This window comes from Oncorhynchus kisutch, linkage group LG7 (assembly GCF_002021735.2).
Source record: "Oncorhynchus kisutch isolate 150728-3 linkage group LG7, Okis_V2, whole genome shotgun sequence".
In the NCBI taxonomy this organism is placed as follows: Eukaryota; Metazoa; Chordata; class Actinopteri; order Salmoniformes; family Salmonidae; genus Oncorhynchus; species Oncorhynchus kisutch.
Genome location: NC_034180.2, coordinates 26,456,563 through 26,479,341, shown reverse-complemented (window position 1 = coordinate 26,479,341; position 22,779 = coordinate 26,456,563). Strand labels below are relative to the sequence as shown.

The 22,779-nt window shown below is 40.6% G+C and overlaps 1 protein-coding gene across 2 annotated transcripts in view; it reads right to left on the bottom strand.

Annotated features, from left to right (window-relative positions):
* crim1 (cysteine rich transmembrane BMP regulator 1 (chordin-like)) overlaps window positions 1-16,981 on the bottom strand; it is a 128,965-nt gene extending 111,984 nt beyond the window's left edge. For both annotated transcript variants that reach the window (XM_031828764.1, XM_031828763.1), the window contains exon 1: window positions 16,040-16,981. In XM_031828764.1, the coding sequence (XP_031684624.1) occupies window positions 16,040-16,340 (301 nt within the window). In that variant the 5' untranslated portion in view covers window positions 16,341-16,981. The remainder of the gene's footprint in view (window positions 1-16,039) is intronic.
* Between the last annotated feature and the right edge of the window lie 5,798 nt (window positions 16,982-22,779).

Genomic DNA, 22,779 nt, shown 5'->3' with positions numbered 1-22,779 from the left:
GATGATGTTGGGGTGCTTTGCTGTTGACACTGTCAGTGATTTATTTAGAATTCAAGGCACACTTAACCAGCATGGCGTTTCACAGCATACTGCAGCGATATGCCATCCCATCTGGAATGCGCTTAGTGGGACTATCATTTGTTTTTCAACAGGACAATGACCCAACACACCTACAGGCCAAAGGGGGGTGTCACGCCCTGGCAATAGAGAGGCTTTTTATTCTCTAATTTGGTTAGGCCAGGGTGTGACTAGGGTGGGTGTTCTATGTTCTTTTTTCTATGTTTTTGTTCTTTTCGTTTGGCCTGGTATGGTTCCCAATCATAGGCAGCTGTCAATCGTTGTCTCTGATTGAGAACCATACTTTGGCAGCCTGTTTTCCCACTGTGGTTTGTGGGTAGTTGTTTTCTGTCTCTGTACCAGACAGAACTGTTTCGTTTTTCGTTCTCTTGTTATTTTGTTTTGTGTTCAGTTTAAATAAATATTAACATGGACAAGTACTACGCTGCATTTTGGTCCGATCTTGACTACTCGTCCTCAGATGACGAGGGATACCGTTACAGGTGGCTACTTTGAAGAATCTAAAATCTAAAATATATTTAGATTTCACACTTTTTTTGTTATAACATGATGTGGTATTTCAGAGTTTGACATCTTCACTATTATTCTACATGTAAAAAATAGTACAAATAAATAAAAACCCTTGAATGAGTACAGTAGGTGTGTCCAACCTCTTGACTAGCTAGTACTTGAGGCTAGCTAGCTCACCACATTATGAAGTTATATTTGCAGTGCAAACATGCAGTACGTTTGAGATAGGGCAGTGCTTTTTCTCCAGCTCCCTTCTTATTAGTGTGTGTGTGTGTTTGCTCGCACACTCGAGCATGTGTTGGCATACAGTATGTTTTGCACTTTTTGATGCATAAAAGTGACATTGAGAGTGTGTGTGGAAATGTTTGTGTGTGTGTGTGTATAGAGTCATGGCCAAAGGTTTTGAGAGTGACACAAATATTAATTTTCACAAAGTCTGCTGCCTCAGTTTGTATGATGGCAATTTGAGTATAGTCCAGAATGTTATGAAGAGTGATCAGATGAATTGCAATCATTTGCATTATTTTCAAGTCCCTCTTTGCCATGCAAATGAACTGAATCGCCAAAAACAATTCCGCTGCCTTTCAGCCCTGCCACAAAAGGACCAGCTGACATCATGTCAGTGATTCTCTCGTTAACACAGGCGTGAGAGGTGATGAGGACAAGGCTAGAGATCACTCTGTCATGCTGATTGAGTTCGAATAACAAACTGGAAGCTTCAAAAGGAGGGTGGTTGTTGGAATCATTGTTCTTCCTCTGTCAGACATGGTTACCTGCAAGGAAACACGTGCCATCATCATTGCTTTGCACAAAAAGGGCTTCACAGGCAATGATATTGCTGCCAGTAAGATTGCACCTAAATCAACCATTTATCGGATCATCAAGAACTTCAAGGAGAGCGGTTAAATTTTTGTGAAGAAGGCTTCAGGGCGCCCAAGAAAGTCCAGCAAGAGCTGGGACCGTCTCCTAAAGTTGATTCAGCTGCGGGATCGGGGCACCACCAGTACAGAGCTTGCTCAGGAATGGCAGCAGGCAGGTGTGAGTGCATCTGCACGCACAGTGAGGCGAAGACTTTTGGAGGATGGCCTGGTGTCAAGAAGGGCAGCAAATAAGCCACTTCACTACAGGAAAAACATTAGGGACAGACTGATAAAAGGTACAGGGATTGGACTGCTGAGGGCTGGGGTAAAGTCATTTTCTCTGATGAATCCCCTTTCCGATTGTTTGGGGCATCCGGAAAAAAGCTTGTCCGGAGAAGACAATTTGAGCACTACCATCAGTCCTGTGTCATGCCAACAGTAAAGCATCCTGACACCATTCATGTGTGGGGTTGCTTCTCAGCCAAGGGAGTGGGCTCACTCACAATTTTGCCTAAAAATACAGCCATGAATAAAGAATGGTACCATTACATCCTCCGAGAGCAACTTCTCCCAACCATCCAGGAACAGTTTGGTGACGAACAATGCCTTTTCCAGCATGATGGAGCAACTTGCCATAAGGCAAAGTGATAACTAAGTGGCTTGGGGAACAAAACATTGATATTTTGGGTCCATGGCCAGAAAACTCCCCAGACCTTAATCCCATTGAGAACTTGTGGTCAATCATCAAGAGGCGGGTGGACAAACAAAAACCCACAAATTCTGACAAACTCCAAGCACTGATTATGCAAGAATGGGCTGCCATCAATCAGGATGTGTTCCAGAAGTTAATTGACAGCATGCCAGGGTGGATTGCAGAGGTCTTGAATAAGAAGGGTCAACACTGCAAATATTGACTCTTTGCATCAACATCATGTAATTGTCAATAAAACACTAATGCAATGCTTGTAATTATACTTCAGTATTCCATAGTAACATCTGACAAAAATATCTAGAGACACTGAAGCAGCAAACTTTTTCGAAATTAATATTTGTCATTCTCAAAACTTTTGGCCACGACTGTAGACAGACAGATACAGTAAAGTATGTGTATATTATTGTCAAAAAATATGTGTCGGCTTTGCTGTGCCTTGCTTGACAATGTGATGTGTAGGATGCCCAAGTGCTTGTACAGCATGAGAACTTCAAGGTCACTGACTATAGTTATTGAAAAGAGCTCTGTGTTGTCTGTGAAATGCATATGGTTCGAGGTCTGAGAACACAATGTACATGTGACTCATCACTATCTAAACATCTAGCACTACACATACAGCAGGAAATACATTCATTCATTCATCACAACACTGCATGTGTACATAAAAGATTTGGCCATGAATGCACAGCGGAGAATCAAAGAAAAGATTTGGTGCTTTTGCCATATGTCTGTTATCGTGATATACACTACTGTATTCTTTTTTAAATGGAAGATGCAGAATCATAACTTCTCTTCCAAAAAAGCTGTAATAATTCATAAGGGGCATTGCCTAGCTCAAACGTTCTTGGAAACCTATTGACATCCGTGCATGATTTATGTGGAAATTTGAGTTATGAAGCATTGCACACATTCTGTATCTCAAATTTGAATTTGGCCTCATGAGAGTTGTAAAAGTTGGCTGAAACACCAAACCCAACACCAAAGCAATGCTAAAAGGAAACTGTTGAAGTTACAGCCCCATAGCATCTGAAGTCCCTGTGATTTTGTATGAGGATAGCTCTGGTTCCCTGTGGTGGCACCTGATAGTTATTTTAGCAGGGAGAACTGGGACATTTTTAGGGCCGTGCATTATCATGCTGAAACGGCGACGGTTGAAAGGCACGACAAGGGGCCCCGGGATCTCGTCACAGTATCTCTGTGCATTAAAATTGCCATTGATAAAATGCAATTGTGTTTGTTGTCCGTAGGTTATGCCTGCCCATACCATAACCCCACCGCCACCATTGGGCACTCTGTGCACAACATTGACATCAGCAAACCGCTTGCCCACAGAACACCATTCACGCTGTCTGCCAAAGGCCCACTACAGTTGAAACCAGGATTCATCCGTGAAGAATACACTTCTCCAGTGAGCCAGTGGCCATCGAAGCTGAGCATTTGCCCACTGAAGTCGATTACGACGCCAAACTGCAGCCAGGTCAAGACCCTGGTGAGGACGACGAGCACGCAGATGAGCTTCCCTGAGACGGTTTCATCTGTTGTGCAAACCCACAGCTGTCCGGGTGGCTGGTCTCAGACGATCCCGACAGGTGAAGAAGCCAGATGTTGGAAGTAGATTATGGTAGAGAGGCAGCTTATGGCCGCTTATGTAACAGCTCTGGTGGACATTCCTGCAGTCAACATGCCAAATCCATGCTCCTTCAAAACTGTTGCATTGTGTTGTGTGACAAAACTGCACATTTAATTGTCCCCAGCACAACGTGCACATGTGTAATGATCATGCTGTTTAAAGATGCACTATGCAGAAATCCCTCTGTCATATTCTGGTTGCTAAAACTCAAATAGTTCGCCTAATTTTAGATTATGTGACAAAATAAGCGAGTATAATGTAGAGAATCATTGTACTATCTAAACCACTGTGAAATATATTTTCCATAACCAAAAATATTGTTGTTTTGGCTGCTTGAAGCTGGTGTACAAAACCGAAAGTAAAACATGTAAAAACAAAACTGAAGATTGGGAATCACACTTCTTAGACTTGCTTTCAAGTAGAATGATAGGTCTATAACTCACATTTCTAGGTGAATTTGGTCGGGTCGCCCAAAAAGTTACATATTGCCACATTAATCAGCTTGTTGATATGCCACACCTGTCAGGTGGATAGATTATTTTGGCAATGGAGAAATGCTCACTAACAGGGATGTAAACACATTTGCTCAAAACGTTTTTATAGAAATAAGCTTGTTGTGCATATGGCCAATTTCTGGGATGTTTTATTTCAGCTCATGAAACAACACTACATCTTTTGGTTCAGTGTTTTAATTACTCAAGAGGAAAGATAATTCAAACGCTTAAAGGCCCAATGCAGCCATTTTTATCTCAATTTCAAATCATTTCTGGGTAAAAAGTAAGTACCTTACTGTAATTGTTTTCAATTAAAACTTAGCAATGAGCAATTTCTCAAGCAAATGTTTTGTTAGGACTGTCTGAGACTGGTCTGAGGGGAAAACTAGCTCTTATTGGCAAAGAGGTTAAGAACTATCTTTCTTCTTGGTCTATCAACTAAATTACCACCTGGTGATTTCTCCAGGTAGGCCAAAACTCCATCCCACCTTAACAGGCTAAAATTGCAGGCGGTCTTTTCAAACAGCTCATCCACTAAAAGGACATTACCATCATTTTTACAATTTCCCAGTATTATTCCAACCTCATTGTGTGGAAATATATATAAAAAACAGGAAAATCACATTTTTGACTACACTGGGCAACACTTTTAAATGTACACTATGTTGAGTAGGAGAGGGGAATTAAATAACTGTCTTTGTGAGACAAAATGATGCAACATTAAAGCAAAAATAAAAACGTTTTTTTGCCTTTAGGAAAATAATATGTAATTTTCATGGATTTAGCTACAGAAGCTGCTGTGCTCTTCCTGTCCTGAGGCTTTGTGTGCGATTCGCTCGCTTAGATTTCTAACCTAACTTTTATATCTTCTTTAGTCCTGCCAGACAACCCTAACCCTTTCATCTCTACTTCTGGCCCTAAACGATATCCACTATCCAGGCTTGGAAGTTATATGGCAGTCTGTCCCTTGGGGATGGCAGACCTGGGTTCAAATACTATTTGAAATTGTTCCAATACTTTTAGCATTTGCTCTAGTCTGCCTGGAGTGCCAGGTGGTTGCCATTTTGTGACTATTCTATTGGTTCCATTTATGCCAGGCAATCTCAATAAAGCCCAGATAAAGTATTTGAATAGTTTTTAATAGTATTTGAACCCACGTCTGTTCGAGGGACTTCAGGGACAAAGAGGAGGAACGTGATAAGGAGGAGGCAGTGGTGGAAAAGGTACAAATTTCCGCTTGTCTTCACTCACTACAGACAATAATCTGTGTTCTCAACAAATTGAATCCAGCCTTCACTGGCCCTATTTGTGGGAGCATCAGAAAGACACTGGGGCACAAAATCCACCATGGCGGCAGTCACATCCATCTTTTGGCAAAGGTGTTAAAGGGTTGTCTCACCATTGAGTGTCGGGATCTTATTTGAGCTGGTGAGCATGTCATGTCCTGTGGCGTCACTCAATTAAGTGTCTTCATTTCTCTCTAAGTGTTATCGCACAGTGTTATTCCCAAAATCACATTATAGTGATTGGAAAGTGGAAACAATATTTTATTGCATTGAAATCTACTCATAAATCAGTCAAGTGAATGACTGGAGGGTGTAAGAGAAAATGAGGCATCTGGGATTGATTTAGGTTGGGTGGTTCACATCCCCTCTGTGCCTACAGATGTAGGATCTTAATTTGATCACCATGTTGCAGGATAACTTTTCTGCAATGCAAGAAATTAAACGCTTGTAGTGTATTTGAGGTTTTAAAAGGTTTCTGAAGTTTGTAATTTCCACTTTGAAATGTCAGACTTAATGTTCCCTTACAAAAATGTCCATTACTTATAATCCACATAATAATTCACATTTCCTGTTGCTGCAGGATTATCAATCTGAGATGGTGGAGAATTTGAGAGTGGTTTAATTTCCACAGCCCCATCCCTCATCTTACCAAACAAAGTAGCAGGGTCAGGCTATTAAAATGACAGATTGTGTCTTTGAGTTTTAGATGGATTTTTAGATGGATGGATGTCATTGCCAGTGGTTGAAAGAGAGAACATTTGAGACATATAGAACAGAGAAAAGTAGTTTAGTTCCACTATCAATAGATGCCTGCAAATGTGAAGTGACACCTATGTTCTGAGCACAACACTAATGAGGAGAGTCATTGTTACAGTAAATGCTCCAGGTGCACTCTGGGTACGGTAGTGTTTATCATGTGCTAATGATGTTTGACAAATAACCCTGATGGAAATCTTTATCATTGAAAATACTGAAATGTCAGTTTCAGTAATGGTGGTTATTGTCTTCCCTTTTTTAATAGGCATTGGTAGCACTATGGTGTACCATTTATGTGAAGTGCACCTTTAAACACTGTCAGGAAGTCCCAAGTGGATGCCTGTCCAACAGGAAGCCCTTGAGAATGGACCTCCGTGGAACTGCAGCTCATCTCATTCTGTAAATATCCAGCTGCAGAAATGGCTAACATCACTAAGTAAAAATGTAAACTATGCACGTCGCCTTAGACGAGGGTGTGAGCTAAGGAAATATATAATTTTTTATTATTCCTCCCCAGCCATCATGCTCCTGTATAGCATGCATGTAGCTTGTGTAGTTAGGCTAGAGGGGAATGCTGAACAGCAACAGAACAACAAAAATATAGAACATTCTATCCTCTTGTTAGAATCTCTGTTGTATGGACTTCCTGTTTTTTTTGTCACTCAGAATTATGTAATGTTGTTTTTAACGCACTAAATTATTTGGCATAAGTCTGACAAGCAGGCAGCTTCACTAACATTCAGATCTGCTTCTGTGAGCCAAGCGAAAAGAGGAAGAGGATGTGTCCTAGTTCCTCTCAAGTTTTTAACCTTCTTCTTGACAGAAGACAGAAGACATTTCTATGTCGAAAGAAACCAATTTCATTTGGCCACATTACCATTTGAAAAACAAGGGAGCCAGCCAGAGCCAGCCATATTGCACGGCACACATTGAGATTTGTTTTTCTAGCATTGTAACACGGCTCTGGTCTTATCTCAGTGACATTTAATTTCACATCAACATTTGATCAACACCGCTGTTGGGCATCAATGGAGGGACTTTAATTTAGATTTGAAAAGCACTGATGCAATGAATCTTGTGTTGACCGCAGTCCAATTTTGATTAATAATCTTTAGATGAGTTCATAACCAAGATCAACTAGTAATTTTGCCATACAGCCTCATTTGGTTATGATCATTACTTAACCATTCCTATAATTGCACTCATTGTCTTCTGGTTAATTTTGACTATTACTCCTTGAGAGCCACTCAAACAATGTGACAATGGTGTACTGTGACACCATGGTGTGCGAGGAACTCCATGCTTGGGATTCATGGCGTACTTTTTAAGAACAGTGTCACTTCAAAGTCATTCGCAGCTATAGCTTTGCCATTTGGGGCCAGATGATGGCTTCGTGTTCAGTGACAGACACCCCAAGAAGACCCTATTGTGTAAGCCCACTGAGAGTAGGGGTAGGTGGTGCTAGCAACGCCAGGGTCGTGGGTTCGATTCCCACTGGGGACACGTACACTAAAATGTTATGCACTCATTATATTTCTTTGTATAAAAGTGTTTTCTAAATAGTATATTATGTTAGCATTACACAATTTGTAGACTTATATTTGCATAATGCCCCCTGGTAGACCTGGGAGCTATTCCTATGAGACAGACCATTCAGACTCTAAACAACTAGTGCACGTAATCAATTACTTCCAATATGGTTAACATCAAGGATAAGGTAGAACCTATTGTTTACCTCAATTTCCTCTTTAATCGGCCCAAGTGAATAGGAAGCTCTCCTTCCTTCCTCTAATCATTCTGTGAATGATGTATAAAGTAATTCATTGAGACAACATACATACATACATATGCATGAGCGATTATTATTCCATCTACATACTTCAAAAACCTTGTAAACTACTGACTACAAACACTTGTGTCTGGTAGTGTGATACTGTTCAAAATCAGATAATAATTATCACTGCAGTTGTTTATCTCTCACATGGCTGTCAAACTATACAACAGTAAAATGATGTAGAAATAGAAATGACAGATTGGATGTAAGACAGTCAGTGTGTTGTAAAGGATGAGAGCCTTGAGGCGGTATTTGGCCTGAAACTTAGAGCTGTCTGCCTGCCTGAGCGGTAATGTAACTTCTGTGTCAGAGAGCTCCTGAGTGCAGCTAATGTCCCCTGAAACCCAGACCATCCAACAGCACTAACTGGGGGACTGGAACAGAAAAATACATAGCATCCACAGCAGGGCCATCATCCCCACTAGGACGACCCTGAAGCCCCAGAGCCTTCAGTCTCCTGGTGCTCTTTGTTCCACGTTATCCCATTAGCCAGGCACCGTTCTGAGGATCTGATGGAGGTGAGCTTGGGGTAAGCCACTTATACCCAGTGTGATTGTCCGAAGTGGGAGTGTTCAGTGAGAATTCCTGGCTCTGGCTGATATGACCTGTTGGTTTTGAAATGTGATCGGATTCGTTTGAACACCTGCCCAGGACTGCCTGGATATAAGTTTAGGGGCTAAAAGGCATTCATTTCATCTGACCCTTTGTGTAAAGGGAGAAGCTCTCCGACAGTAACAGTATCTGACTGAAGTGCCTCTGAGGTATGGCGGAGCAGAGGCCCTTTTGCTACACCAACAAAGGCCCGCACTCTGCCTGTGTCGTTGTGACACTCATCATCATTCATCATGAGTCATTACAGCCGACATTAGCTGTCATGAGGCATGACCCATTGTGTGCTCTGCCTCTGTGACACTATGAACAGCAGCAGGCATGTCAGCGCATGGTGACTACTAAGGCTCTGATGAGCCAGGTGAATATAGGGTCTCTGGGGAACATTAGGGTTTGGAGGTGGGGGTGACTATAGCTCTAATATGTTGGAGAAAGGCCCTGTGGGGAACGGGGATCATCGACGGTTGGATGTGGGGAGTGTGCGGGTGGGGCGAAGGTCATGCTCTGTAGTGGTGGTGTAACTGGCGTTCCATGCTTTGATCTGGTTCAACCCTCCAGGAGACCTTTGCTGTTTTTTGTTCCACAGGCCTTGCATTAGACATTACCCACCTGAGAGACTACTTACTGGCCAAACATATCAGACTCTCATCAACATGTTTCCATTAATGGCCACCCCTGTTGAAACCCGACTCCTTGTGTCTCTCTCTTTGGCGTCCTCTAAGGCTCTGTTTGTGTCTACAGTAAGGCTGCATATAGGGTAAATAATGTCAGGGGTTGTCTTTCTCCACACAGATATTGTCATATATTGGAAAAGCTTTCATATCTTTGAGCAGTAGGCTATGAATCTCATTTGATTCATTTGGTTAAATTCAGCCTGAGTAGCCCTTTACACTAACAACCTGTATACGAGTTGAAAATGGCAGATTTGGTGACTGATAAGCTCCTAAATTGGAATGTAGTGGCTGTACAGTTACATGCTATACGTGACGTTAGACCTCATGGTTTCCGCTTTACAGCTTTGTATGGGATTTGTATGTGCACCTCACATTTCCATATTATAAAACTCATGTAATTTATAGTGTCAACGTTTATGATCACTATGTTTGATGTACAGTTACAAGAATTACATAACTTCCTACCCTGTGTTGTTCTGAACAAAAATATCCTGTTTGTTGTATTGTGAAGAAAATTTGCAGCGGAACACGCACCTCAATGCCCTCATGAATCCATACTTTGCCTACCAAAATGACTATCTGTTTCTCTGAAGTGACTTACCGCAAGATAATATTTTAAAACTTAGCTAGTCACGTTGGCAGTAAAAGCTTTAAAATTATGCCCACCTGACCCAGATTGTGATTAAAGAGGGTTCTCCGGTACTATTGCATACTTTTTAGCCAGTAGATCTGAAAGTAGTGCTCACGAGCCAAAAGTGGTCCTCGGAAATTGCGTACTAGGTCAAATATGTACAGATATGTGCACCACGTCATTGCTCTCTTTATTTCTGCTGTGTGTTTGCTAGCTGTCACTCAAATGACAAGGGGCTGAAACTCGAATTGCTAGGGGGCTGGCCCACATGGGGAAAATGTAGGGGAAAATGGCGCTGCACAGTTTCCAGAAAACAGTCGCTTTCAAACTAGGGATTTAGTGGTTAGTTGAGGTAAGATAGTAATTCTGCCTAAAGAATATGCATGTATGAACTACAAAATGATACATCCAGCCCAAAACGGGAGGTTTAGAAAATACTTACTAGTCGACAAAGTTCCAGAGGATGTCTTTAATAATGGACAGTTTTTAGATTGAGTAAACATGTCACGCCCTGACCTTTGAGAGACATTTTATTTCTCTATTTGGTTAGGTCAGGGTGTGATGTGAGGTGGGCATTCTATGTTTTGTTTTCTATGTTTCTTTATTTCTGTTTTGGCCAGGTATGGTTCTCAATCAGGGACAGCTGTCTATCGTTGTCTCTGATTGGGAATCATACTTAGGTAGCCCTTTTTCCCTCCTTCTGTGTGGGTAGTTGACTTGTGTTTGTGGCACTTAGCCCTCGTAAGCTTCACGGTCATTTTTGTATTGTTTCTTGTTTTGTTGGCATCATTCCAAAATAAAGGATCATGTACGCTCACCACGCTGAGCTTTGGTCTTCCTTCAACTACGGCCGTGACAAAACAAAAACAGTACTTGTGTGATGGTTGGGATGTAGGGCTGAGTTCCAAACTAACAAATACAAGTGTGCTTGCTTCAGTTCCTTCAAAACCTCTTAAGGATTCGCCCCTTTTTCTCAATTTTCGCCGAAAGTGACATTCCCAAATCTAACTGCCTGTAGCTCAGGCCCTGAAGAAAGGATATGCATATTATTGGTACCATTTGAAAGGAAACACGTTGACGTTTATGGAAATGTGAAAGGAATGTAGTAGAATATAACATCATATATCTGGTAAAAGATAATACAAAGGAAAAAAAACATTATTTTGTATTTTTTTGTACCATCATCTTTGAAATGCAAGAGAAAGACCATAATGTATTATTCCATCCCAGATGGAATTTAGATTTTGGCCACTAGATGGCATGAGTGTGTGTGAAACGTTTAAGACTGATCCAATGAACCATTGCATTTCTGTTCAAAATGTTGCATCAAGACTTTTCATGTTAAAAATTGTACACTCTCCTCAAACAATATCATGGTATTCTTTCACTGTAATCGTGACTGTAAATTGGACAGTGCAGTAAGATTAACAATCATTTAAGCTTTCTGCCAGTATCTGATATGTCTATGTTCTGGAAACTGTTCTTGTTACTTACAACCTCATGCTAATCGCATAAGCCTATGTTAGCTCAACCGTCCTGTGGAAGGGACACCGATCCCAAAGAATATTTATTAATGGCACAGCTAGGAGACCTCAAAAAAGGACCTTGAGTCAAAAAAGTGGACTGAGATTATTTACAAACTTTGTGCACTTTGGAGGTCTGTGGCCACTTGGAAACTCCAGTTAGACCGCTTACTCAAACCCTTGTCAACCCTTCAGTCTTGTGTCAGGTGAACTTTTTTTGGTCGGATAATTTCCCCATAATCTCCAAATTGTTCCCTTTCAAATGCTACCATGGTTATGCATATGCTTCTCATATTTCTTCTGTTTGAAACATTTCATTTAGGCCCTATCCATATAGGCCACTTCCCACAAGTGTAAAGGGTTCATTTCATTTAAGTATTTAAGCGCTTTTCAGACATCCAGCAGAATATCGTAAAGTACCCGGCCGAGTACACAACTTGTCTCTCTAGTAAAAGCGGCTAGTGCCTTCACATACGAGGACAACAGCCCACAGTCTATGCGACAGCCGGCGGTGAACATAGCAACGAAATAAACAAACGTTATCAAATTTTGAATAAATTAACGCTATAACAACATAAGCATGCAAAAAAAACATACTTACATGCAACAGAAATTATTAATCCAAAAATGGGTTAGAAAACTATGATTCTAATTGTTAAATGTGACTGGTGTTAGCCAGCTAGCTAGTGGACAAGTTAGCTGGTCCTTCTGTATCACCACTCACGGGCTCCGTTTTGTTTTTTGACAGTGATTGGTCAACAACAAATAATAGAGCAGAATCACACATAATCCGTTATATTGACCAGATACTCTAAATCAAATCAAATCAAATGTTATTGGTCACATACACATACTTATCAGATGTTTATTGCGGGTGTAGCAAAATGCTTGTGCTTAGGAGCTAAGAGCAGAGCTACGAAGTCTGTTGGCGCCAAGTTTGAAAACAATGAAAAGAAATGTCTTCGAAAATAGAGGCCAGTCGGGAGGAGGCAAGATCAGGTGGGACCATTCTAGCCAATGAGAGGGCAAATACGCATGTGAACAACAGTCACAACGTAATAATTCCTGAAAACTCAAATTACCTTTTTGTTCTTCATTAAAGGTTAGGCATAATGTCAGTAGTGAGGTTAAGGTTAGGTTTAGAATCGTATAGATAAATTGTAGAAATAAGAGGGGGTTATTACTTTGTGGCTATGGTAACAAGTGACGACAAGGTACAACTTCAATATAAAGTGTTTTTTTCTCAAAGTTGCCGGAATGTTTTGTGTCTTGCTTATATCAGTACACTCGTAACAACCTAATCATTGCGAAACTTCTATTCGGTCAAATAAGTCACACATAACAAATTATCCATTCAATTTCTTTTTTACCAAATTTGACACTCTCTCATTGACCTCCACACAAAACCTCCTTGCCAAAAAAACGCCACCTGCTGGAAAAGACTAATTTTGGGCCCAGTTATCCCTCTCGCATTGCAGAATCCTATTTTCTCTTCCTCAGCTGAGCGGCTTTCACAAGCAGGAGCACAACTGACCGCTCGGGCTGTCCGCCTAGATAGAATTTCGCCCCCCGCCTAGGCTTCACTGAAAATGAATGGGTAACCCCGTCCACGGCACAGTCTGTCAGCGCCTTTAGAATGAGACATACTGTAACAGATATCACATTGGCTTTAAAAGCATTCATTATATTAATCCGTTTTCCTCTCCACTGGGATTCTATCAGTGGAGACTGCTGAGGGGAGAACGGCCCATAATAATGGCTGGAATGGAGTCAATGGAATGGTATTAAACACATGTAAACCATGTCTTTGATGTGGTTGATACCACTCCATTGACTCCATTCCAGACATTATTATGAGCCCTCCTTCTCTCAGCAGCCTCCACTGGATTCAATGGCTTCGGTTCAAACTTCAGTTCAAACTCAATAAAGACACCCTCGTCCACTTACCCTCCTTATGCCCTTGGGGGAATCCCCATCACCATCTTGGAGGGCGGTTCAAATGATTAGACAAGCAAGGGAAGTTTGCAAGGTAAGCCCCTCAGCCCTCGTTTTCAGTCGAATTTGCGAGTGTACAATTATATTCACTACGGGCCTGAAACTCGACAAAATTCTTTTCGCGATGATTGTTCATCCGCGAAGAAAAGTCAGCCAAAACTTAAAAACAACATCAATGGAGAAGTCAACATACAAGTGTAAGTAAAAATGAATGCAAATAAGTTCGAAATTGTGCTACTAATGCACATGACGGCACAAAAAAATATGTTCTTATGGAAATTGTAGAAATAAAACATTTTTCTTCTTCAGAAGTTCCAGCTAGGCAGGCTAACGTTAGTTAGCTAATTAATTTGCCAGCTATCATACAGTAGGCGTATATTAATAATGATATAGTTAATATAAGTAGACATGCAATCATAATTGACTGTAGTGCATTAAAAGCACCCACATGCTACCGCTGGCTGAAAACACAATCATCGCCTGATGAACGAGTGACAAATTTCCGGGCATGGGCGGTACATTTAAAAATCATTATTTCCTTCCTCGCCCCTTGCCCTGCAAGTGTATACTTGTCAGACATCAGGATACATCATCAGAAGTGGCCACTTAATTTGATGTGTGTCTTTTAATTGTTTGGACTGCAGCCTATAAAGGTGGAAGGGACTGGGGATTGAAGCTTGAAGAAAATACAAAACAATTATGGAACTATTCTCCCATGTCAAAGGAATTTAATTTTAAATCAAAAGCTGTCAGATTGTTTATTTCTGCAATGTTCAAGGACTCCAGCCCCTTCATCAACATTCCACTAGTGAAATGACTAAAAACGTAAATGTAGGCCAGGGATCATCAATTAGATTCAGCCACAGGCCAATTCGTTCTTGAGCGGTTGGTCCGTGGGCCGGAACACAATTTGAAATTATTTGTAGACTGCAAATTGACCGCAAGAAGCCTAAACAGATACAGTATAATGTTAGCATAAAACATAATGATTTCAAACCTTGCTTACACATATTGGTACACATATTTCTTAAATAAAAATCACTTGGAGCTGATTTCCTGCTGTTTTTACAGTCTTTTATGTCCAACAATGAAACAAAAAATGTATTTTATTTAAAACTTGGGGTCTAAATAAAACCACCAACGGGCCAAATTCGGCTCGCGGGACGTCAGTTGGGTAACCCTGATGTTGGCATTTTACCACGAATCCCGACATGGCCACAAAGGATAATAGCAGAGTTTCTAAACCGAGGCGCAACATCGCAAGACTTCCGGGAAAGCTTGTGAAACAGACCAAACAGACCAGGCCTGGGATTGGGGTTTGAGATGTCAATAAGAGAAGTGAAAAGTTATTCCTTAGTTGTACATTTTCACGAAATCTAAAGAACAGCCTACATTCGAGTCAATGTCTTAAGTAGCTGAACATTTTATTACTCCAATCTCGTAAAAGTGACAAACTGTTAGGTTTTAATTTTCGTCTAAAACTACTTTATATCGAAGGAATTACTTTGATTTGACGGCCTGCACACGCGCAGTCAGGCGCGAGACAAACGTTATAAGCGATGACGTTTTTCTGCGCTTGAGCTTAGCTTGCCAACGTCGCCATGGCATTGCCTACAAGTGTGATCGGGGATTTCTATTGGATAATCAGTTTATTCCTATCTTCATATTGCCTACAAGTGTGATCGGGGATTTCTATTGGATAATCAGTTTATTCCTATCTTCATACTGTACTGTCTTTGATAATAGGCGACACCTGTGATTCCAGGTATTAGCAGACAGTTAATGTCCTATTCGTTCGGGGCGATGTAAAATAAACGGCGCTGACGCGTAAATTGAGTTGCATAGCAGACATTCCATTGAAAAACCAACCAGCCTCAGCGGAAAGAGGGGCTGGCACCGCGTCCAAAAAAAGCACGAAACCCGTTAGCATTACCCTAAAGAAATGGAAAACCGACATCCTGCAAACACATTAACCAGCTCGCTTGCTCAATCAGGCTCTTATTCCAAACCCCCACCACACCGCCAGACCAGCAGCATGGACAGACATGTTTATGCAGCTACAAGTTATGTAGCTCTACTTTGACTGTAGAAATTAAAACAGCGTGAAAGCCACATCATTCACTTTTGAAATAGGAATAACTTCATAGTATGTAGGCTACAGCTACACAATAATAATATATTCATCATTATTATTAGCCAGTCTAACATTATTAGGCATATTGTATAATAGGTTAACTAACAGCCTAATAGAGCAAACATTGCCCATTGCTATTATTTTCAACTCATTTGATGCATTTTAGACTAGACTATACATGTGATTTCGATATGATAGCCATGCATAGCCAAAGTGGAACATCTTTGTACAATGGATATGTGTTTTGTTTGAACTTTTATGCAGAGCATAAGCGGTATTCGTTATGGTGAAACAGTGTAAATAGAATACAAACCTTCACAGACTCCGACTTCATACTGCGTGATGGATCCACCGTTCAGCGGCGGTCTGATCACGCACCGGAGCCCCCGGTCACAAGTCCCGTACAGACCGTAGACACCACCGCAGCTCTCGTTTTTCTGTTTGGCGCAGACGGAGCAGCAGCCGCAGATACCGAGCACCACGGCGCCAGAGCAATGCTTTGGCTCCTCGCATTTAGATTCATCACACGGCAGACATAAAAGAGCCCGGTTGCTCTTCCAAATCATGGATATTAAAATGCATCTCGTTATAAAGTACATCCTGGCAGAGGCCATGGGAGAAAAAAAAAATATATATATCCACAACCCGCCCGCGGACCCACAAATCACCAGTCCAGCGAGGTAGAAAATACCAGCTAAGCTATGCAATGCGAAGAACACCACAGTTCTTCTAAAAGGCTCAACGTTCCGGTAAACAGTCTAGATTTGTGCTGTATGTTGTTATACGTTCCGTTAGATAAACTTTTGTCCTGGTTCTTGTAACCCAGGAAAGTAAACGATCCGTTAAAATGCGCATGAAACGGCAATTACCCCACACTGTATATAGAGTGCATGGTTTCTGTGTTCCGCGCTGTAGTCGTGAGTTTCAGTTTGTTTTAGAAATTGAAACTTTCTTCACTGTTCTTATGTCTCATTGCCTCAGAGTCACTCCTTCTCGCTCTCAGAAAGCAAGGGAATTCTTCCTGTTCAGCTCGTCTGTAACTGCAACAGAACGTCTCTATAATATATGTTCCCTCGCGTAGAAGCGCAATCCTCTGGTCACCTTCCTATCCGAGATTCGCTTTACTAGCCTAATTGAAATAAACTGTTTCTTGCTATCGCATATTCAGTGTGTGTGTGTGTGTGTGTCTCTCTCTCTCTCTCTCTCTCTCATGTTTATCATCATCCAGTGCAACTCTCCGCCTGCTGCTGCGCCCCCTGTTCAATCAGACCCTCACGGTGACCTCATAACGGAACCACTCCCATCGTGCATTACTTTGCTCCATTGGATCGTTCATTCCAGATATGGAACGCAGAGCAAATGTTGGCACACAAAGCGCGCAGAGGGTCGTCACTAGTTACCACAGCCACAAACCACGCCTATTTTTATATATATATATATATATATATATATATATATATATATATATATATTTTTTTTTACAATTGATATTCTTAAAATCTGTCTTTAATCCTAACACTAACCTTATACACTGATCTAAAACACACTGCTAACTGTATGCCTAACCATAACCATAAATCAATACCAAAACGCACATTTTTGTTTTCATGAATTACTACGATATAGTCTAGTACATTTAGACTTTGTGGCTTTGGTAACTAGTGACAACCCGCACAGAGAGAGTCAGTGATACGCGGGCTGGGAATGTAGTTTAGATGCAGGGCAGGTGTAGAATGTATGGCCTCGGAAACACTGCAGTTTACACTGTAAATCAGTCTGGCTTCGCATGGGAAGAGAAGATGTTGGACCAAGAGAGACCGCATGGAAGAGAAGATGTTGGACCAGGAGAGACTAGATGGTGAATATATATCTGCGTATTAGGGCACTGTAACTATACATAACAAGTCGGCACTGACATCTAGTCTAAGTAGTGGACTAGCCTATCAACTATAGTCCGTTTTGGCAAGGCAATGACATGCTTATTACAACAATGTAATAATAGCTGTGCCTAGTCATTTCATATGTAGGCTCTATTCATAATGTAAGCTATTTATAATAACTAAATGTGTAACTTAACTAGGTTATAAGACATGATAAAAGGTTAGTGATACGTTTAGAACACAATGTCAATTATAACTGATATGCCAAACGCAAATATTCATCTTGAAATACAGAACTAAATCTTGCTTGCATATTTATCCAAATATAGGCTATCCAATAGTTTTTCTATTCTCAACATCAATCAATGAAAAGGCACAGGTGTGTTAGATTCTATTATAAATGCCTATTGAGATGAATTGATAGGGTAATTGTAATAGACTTTAGGGGATGTGGAAAATTAAAAAGTAAAGACTAATTAGCTATGGAGCCAGATCAGTGTATAGCAATGTCATTTTTATTAATAACATGGTTGATAGGCACAATTCACATTATAAAGGCTCAAAGTCATTATTCTGTTAAGGTCTAGGGATGAGTTGGGTTGATTCCCCCGCACTTTAAATTGACATGGCAAGGTCACGTGCATGTGGTCGTTTATTGTTTAACCATTAGGCGTAGGATAATGATGGAATGATGAATGTCTTCTCTAATTATCATTATATACAAAATTAAGTAATTAGAACATGATTTGTTGGAAGACAAAATCGTCAGATTCACTTTGGTCATTGTGTGGTAAAGAAGAAAGCATTTTGTGTTAGCCAGCCACTGTGCACGTTGACGTGTATTAGTATGAATCTTGTACTGGAGGCATCACTAAGCGATTTACACTTAATGGGCCAGCTGCAAAGTCAAAATTAGCTATGTCTCGTAAAAAGTGAGCTTTTAATTAAGTCTAAATGTTAGAGTAGGGTTAGGCATAAAATTAGCAGTGGGGTTAAGGTTAGTGTTAAGGTTAGTTTAAAAAATATGGCTGTGCCAGCAAGTGACTACCCTGCAGAGATGCCTCCAGTACACGAGTCATCCTAATAAATGCCAATCTGCTACCACTGACTGAATCGTCATTTGAGCTGAAATCTATCTGCATTGTGTTGTATAGGATCCAAATTGTGCTGTGCATGGAGTCAATACTAGGCCCCCAAACCTCTTTTGTCAGCATTATTGTCATTTAGTTGCTTTGTCTAACACAATGATTTAGTGTGCAGTCAAGCTGAGGTGTTTTTAGCTGAACTATGCCACTGGGCACAGACGTCAATTCAACATCTATTCCATGTTGGTTCAACGTCATTTTGGGGAGATTGCTTTGTGTTAAAAAAGCATCTTTGAATTCACAACCAACAAAGCCAGAATAACCCAACTTTTAAAGCCTGCACCATCAATGCTTGTAGTTTAAAAACGTCTATCCCAGCCCCAAGGCCTTTTGAGGTCATACATTCCCAGACTACTTATCTACTGATCTTGTCTTGATCTGTTACCTGTGACTTGAGGGAAAAAGTGGTAGAATGGAGTCATTATGGAGCCTTGGGGATTCAATTGTATTTGACCATGTATGAGCTGGACATCTATATCCCTGGAGGGCAGTCAGAGTGGACCTCAGCATTGATGGAGTGAAGGACCTTTTTTTATGGATCAATAAACCACAATCTTTTTTTTGCTCATTTTCAATCCTATTTCTTTCTTTCCTACCCTCCAAAAACTCTCAGATGTCCATGGTTCTGTGGATGGTTGGGCTGAAACCAAATCAAGAGATGACAGGCTTTCATTTCAGGAGACATTTCTAAGACCAATGTCCTCCAGCTTTATACGCTCTCCTTCCTTTTACTGGTCTGCATATCGCTCTCAGAGATTTTTTTATGTTTCTGATCAAGAGGACTGTATGTGTCTGATTCTCTTTCTATAGTTTGAAGAGATGTTGTATTTCATCCCTAGCTAGCTGCTACTTGGTCTTCCTTCACCAGTCGGCATTTTTGGAAAGACAGAGGACACCTGACATTTAAGTCTGCCAACGAGGATCAGTCTACCCTGCTTTGGGACCGCACAAAATCCTGCTCTGTAGAAAAGAGACAAAAGAACTGTTGAGCCTGGCTGCGAGCAGAGCTGGCCAATAATAGCCTAGCAATTATTGTGGACCAATAATAGCAGGGTCATCAATCGCCACAGCTGAGGGCAAGGTATTTGGGATCATTTGTTTGATGAAAGTATTATTCTGTATTGGTTCGAAAAATGTAACAAAAACCAAAGACCATGTAACAAATATTCAACACATTCAACATCTTTAATATAGAGAACATGTGAAATGTAAGCCCAATTGTTGAAGGTATTGTGTATAATTGGGAGAAGAGGTGTCCAAAAGGCTGTGGAGAAAGCAAATTCATATTTAGTTATTTGGTGCCGAAATCTGGGAGCGAACACATCTTTAAACCACATATGAAATGACAGTCCACTTAGCTCTCCCCAACAAGGAAGTTTTAATATTTCCGTGTTCTTTTGTAATCAGGTTATGTATTGTTAAAAACTAAATCCGCAGTAGGGGGAAACAGCGCCACTGGCCGCCCCACCTCCACTGTTATTGTTTTTGTTGCCAAGCTGAGGAGCATTGCGCAGCATGGTAAAAGAAATTGCAGTATAGATTGTGCTCTTCTAATTCGAGTCCAATTATGTCAGAGGGGAAAACAGTGTTTGTTGTTTGCAGTAACTTATTTGTTGTTGTAATATCACAAATAGATGTGGCTGTTTCGGCATTAAGGATTCCAGCTTTAAGCTGAGAACAAACAGTTATGACCGTATTGTTTGTTGTGGTTGTAACCAGGGAGAGCAGGCCTACCACAGGTGCCAATGCACCAGTCCCTATTGAATTACCTTCAAGCCGTGCTCTGTCATGTATGATTTAGAGTACTATAAAGGAAGTGTCCTCAGAATCAAGAATGGTCTGTCATTTAAAAGTATAATTTGTTACACTTACATTGTATTGATAAAGTATGAAAATATAAAATATATGACTTTGGAAGCGGATAGCTTATTTGACTCTATACTTACTGTTTTTTCAACTGTAGAGAAAGGTTGCCAGCCATTCAAGTTCGTGACAATATGTGCAAAGGGTTAGGTTCAATGCAATTACAACTGCAGTCTATTTTGTAAAATAGATGTAACATCAGTTTATGGATGGAAAATGATTTACGTTGATGCTTGTTGTGTTCCTTTTTGTTTAAAGGACTTTAAGACATGTACTGTATACAGCAATTTCAGAAACATAATAGGACTCCAATATTGTATAGCTCATCTCAGAGGCGTTAATTATTATGTGTTTTTTGTAATAATTCTAGCTACTTAGCAATTTTATGAAATTGGCTTTAGTGAGCCCAGATAGGTTCCAAATCTCCCCTAGACTTTTTTAACATTTTGTTTTGTTACAGGCTGAACTTGAAACGGACTAAATGTAGATGTTTTTGTCACTGGCCTACTTACACATAATGTGAATGTGGAATTATGTTTTTCGAAATGTTTACAGATTAATTCAAAAAAGAAAAGCTGAAATGTTTTGAGTCAATAAGTATTCAACCCCTCTGTTATGGAAAGCCAAAATAAGTTCAGGAGTACAAATGGGCTTAAACAAGTCCCATAATAAGTTGCATGTGCAATAATACTGTTTAACATGATTTTTGAATGACTACCTCATCTCTGTACCCCAAACATATAATTATCTGTAAGGTCGAGCAGTGAATTTTAAACACAGATTCAACCACAAAGACCAGGAAGGTTTTCCAATGCCTCTCAAAGGGCACCTACTGGTAGATGGGTAAAAAAAGAAGAAAGTGAATTTCCCTTTAAGCATGGAGAAGATATCAATTACAATGTGGATGGTGTATCAAAACACGCAGCCTCTACAAAGACACAGGCATCCTTCCTAACTCAGTTGCCGGAGAGGAAGGAAACCGCTCAGGGATTTCAACATGAGGCTAATAGAGAGAAAAAGCAATGCCGTATTTTTGTAGGCACTAACTCCGCCATGGTTCGTTGGACAAATTCTATGGGGAAATGAATGGCGTTTCTGTAGGGATTTTGGATAAATGCTGAAAAAAGTTGTGGTAAACGCAGGCTTAGGATATCTTATATGTTTTGTCTTTGAGATCATATTCAACAGCGAACGTCACTTTTTAATTTATTTTCAAGCATATACACTACCAGTCCAAAGTTTGGACACACCTACTCATTCAATGGTTTTTATTTATTTTTTACTATTTCCTACATTATAGAATAATAGTGAAGGCATCAACACTATGAAATAACACATATGGAATCATGTAGTAACCAAAAAATGTTAAACAAATCAAAAGATACTTTAGATTCTTCAAAGTAGCCACCCTTTGCCTTGATGACAGCTTTGAACACTCTTGGCATTCTCTCAACCAGCTTCACCTGGAATGCGTTTCCAACAGTCTTGAAGGAGTTCCCACATATGCTGAGCACTTGTTGGCTGCTTTTCCTTCACTCTGGTTTCAACTCATCCCAAACCATCTCCATTGGATTGAGGTCGGATGATTGTCGAGGCCAGGTCATCTGATGCAGGACTCCATCACTCTCCTTCTTGGAGCCCACTCTCCTTCAAATAGCCCTTTTTTTTTTTTTTTTACCTTTATTTAACTAGGCAAGTCAGTTAAGAACAAATTCTTATTTTCAATGACGGCCTAGGAACAGTGGGTTAACTGCCTGTTCAGGGACAGAACGACAGATTTGTACCTTGTCAGCTCGGGGGTTTGAACTTGCAACCTTGCGGTTACTAGTCCAATGCTCTAACCACTAGGCTACCCTGCCGCCCCACACAGCCTGGATGTGTGTTGGGTCATTGTCCTTTTGAAAAAGAAATGATAATCCCACTAAGCGCAAACCAGATTGCATGGCGTATTGTTGCAGAATGCTGTGATAGCCATGCTGGCTAAATGCGCCTTGAATTTTTTTTAAATTACTGACAGTGTCACCAGCAAAGCACCCCCACACCATCACACCTCCTCCTCCATGCGTCACTGTGAGAACCACACATGCGGAGATCATCCGTTCACCTACTCTGCGTCTCACAAAGACACAGCGGTTGGAACCAAAAATCTCAAATTTTGACTCATC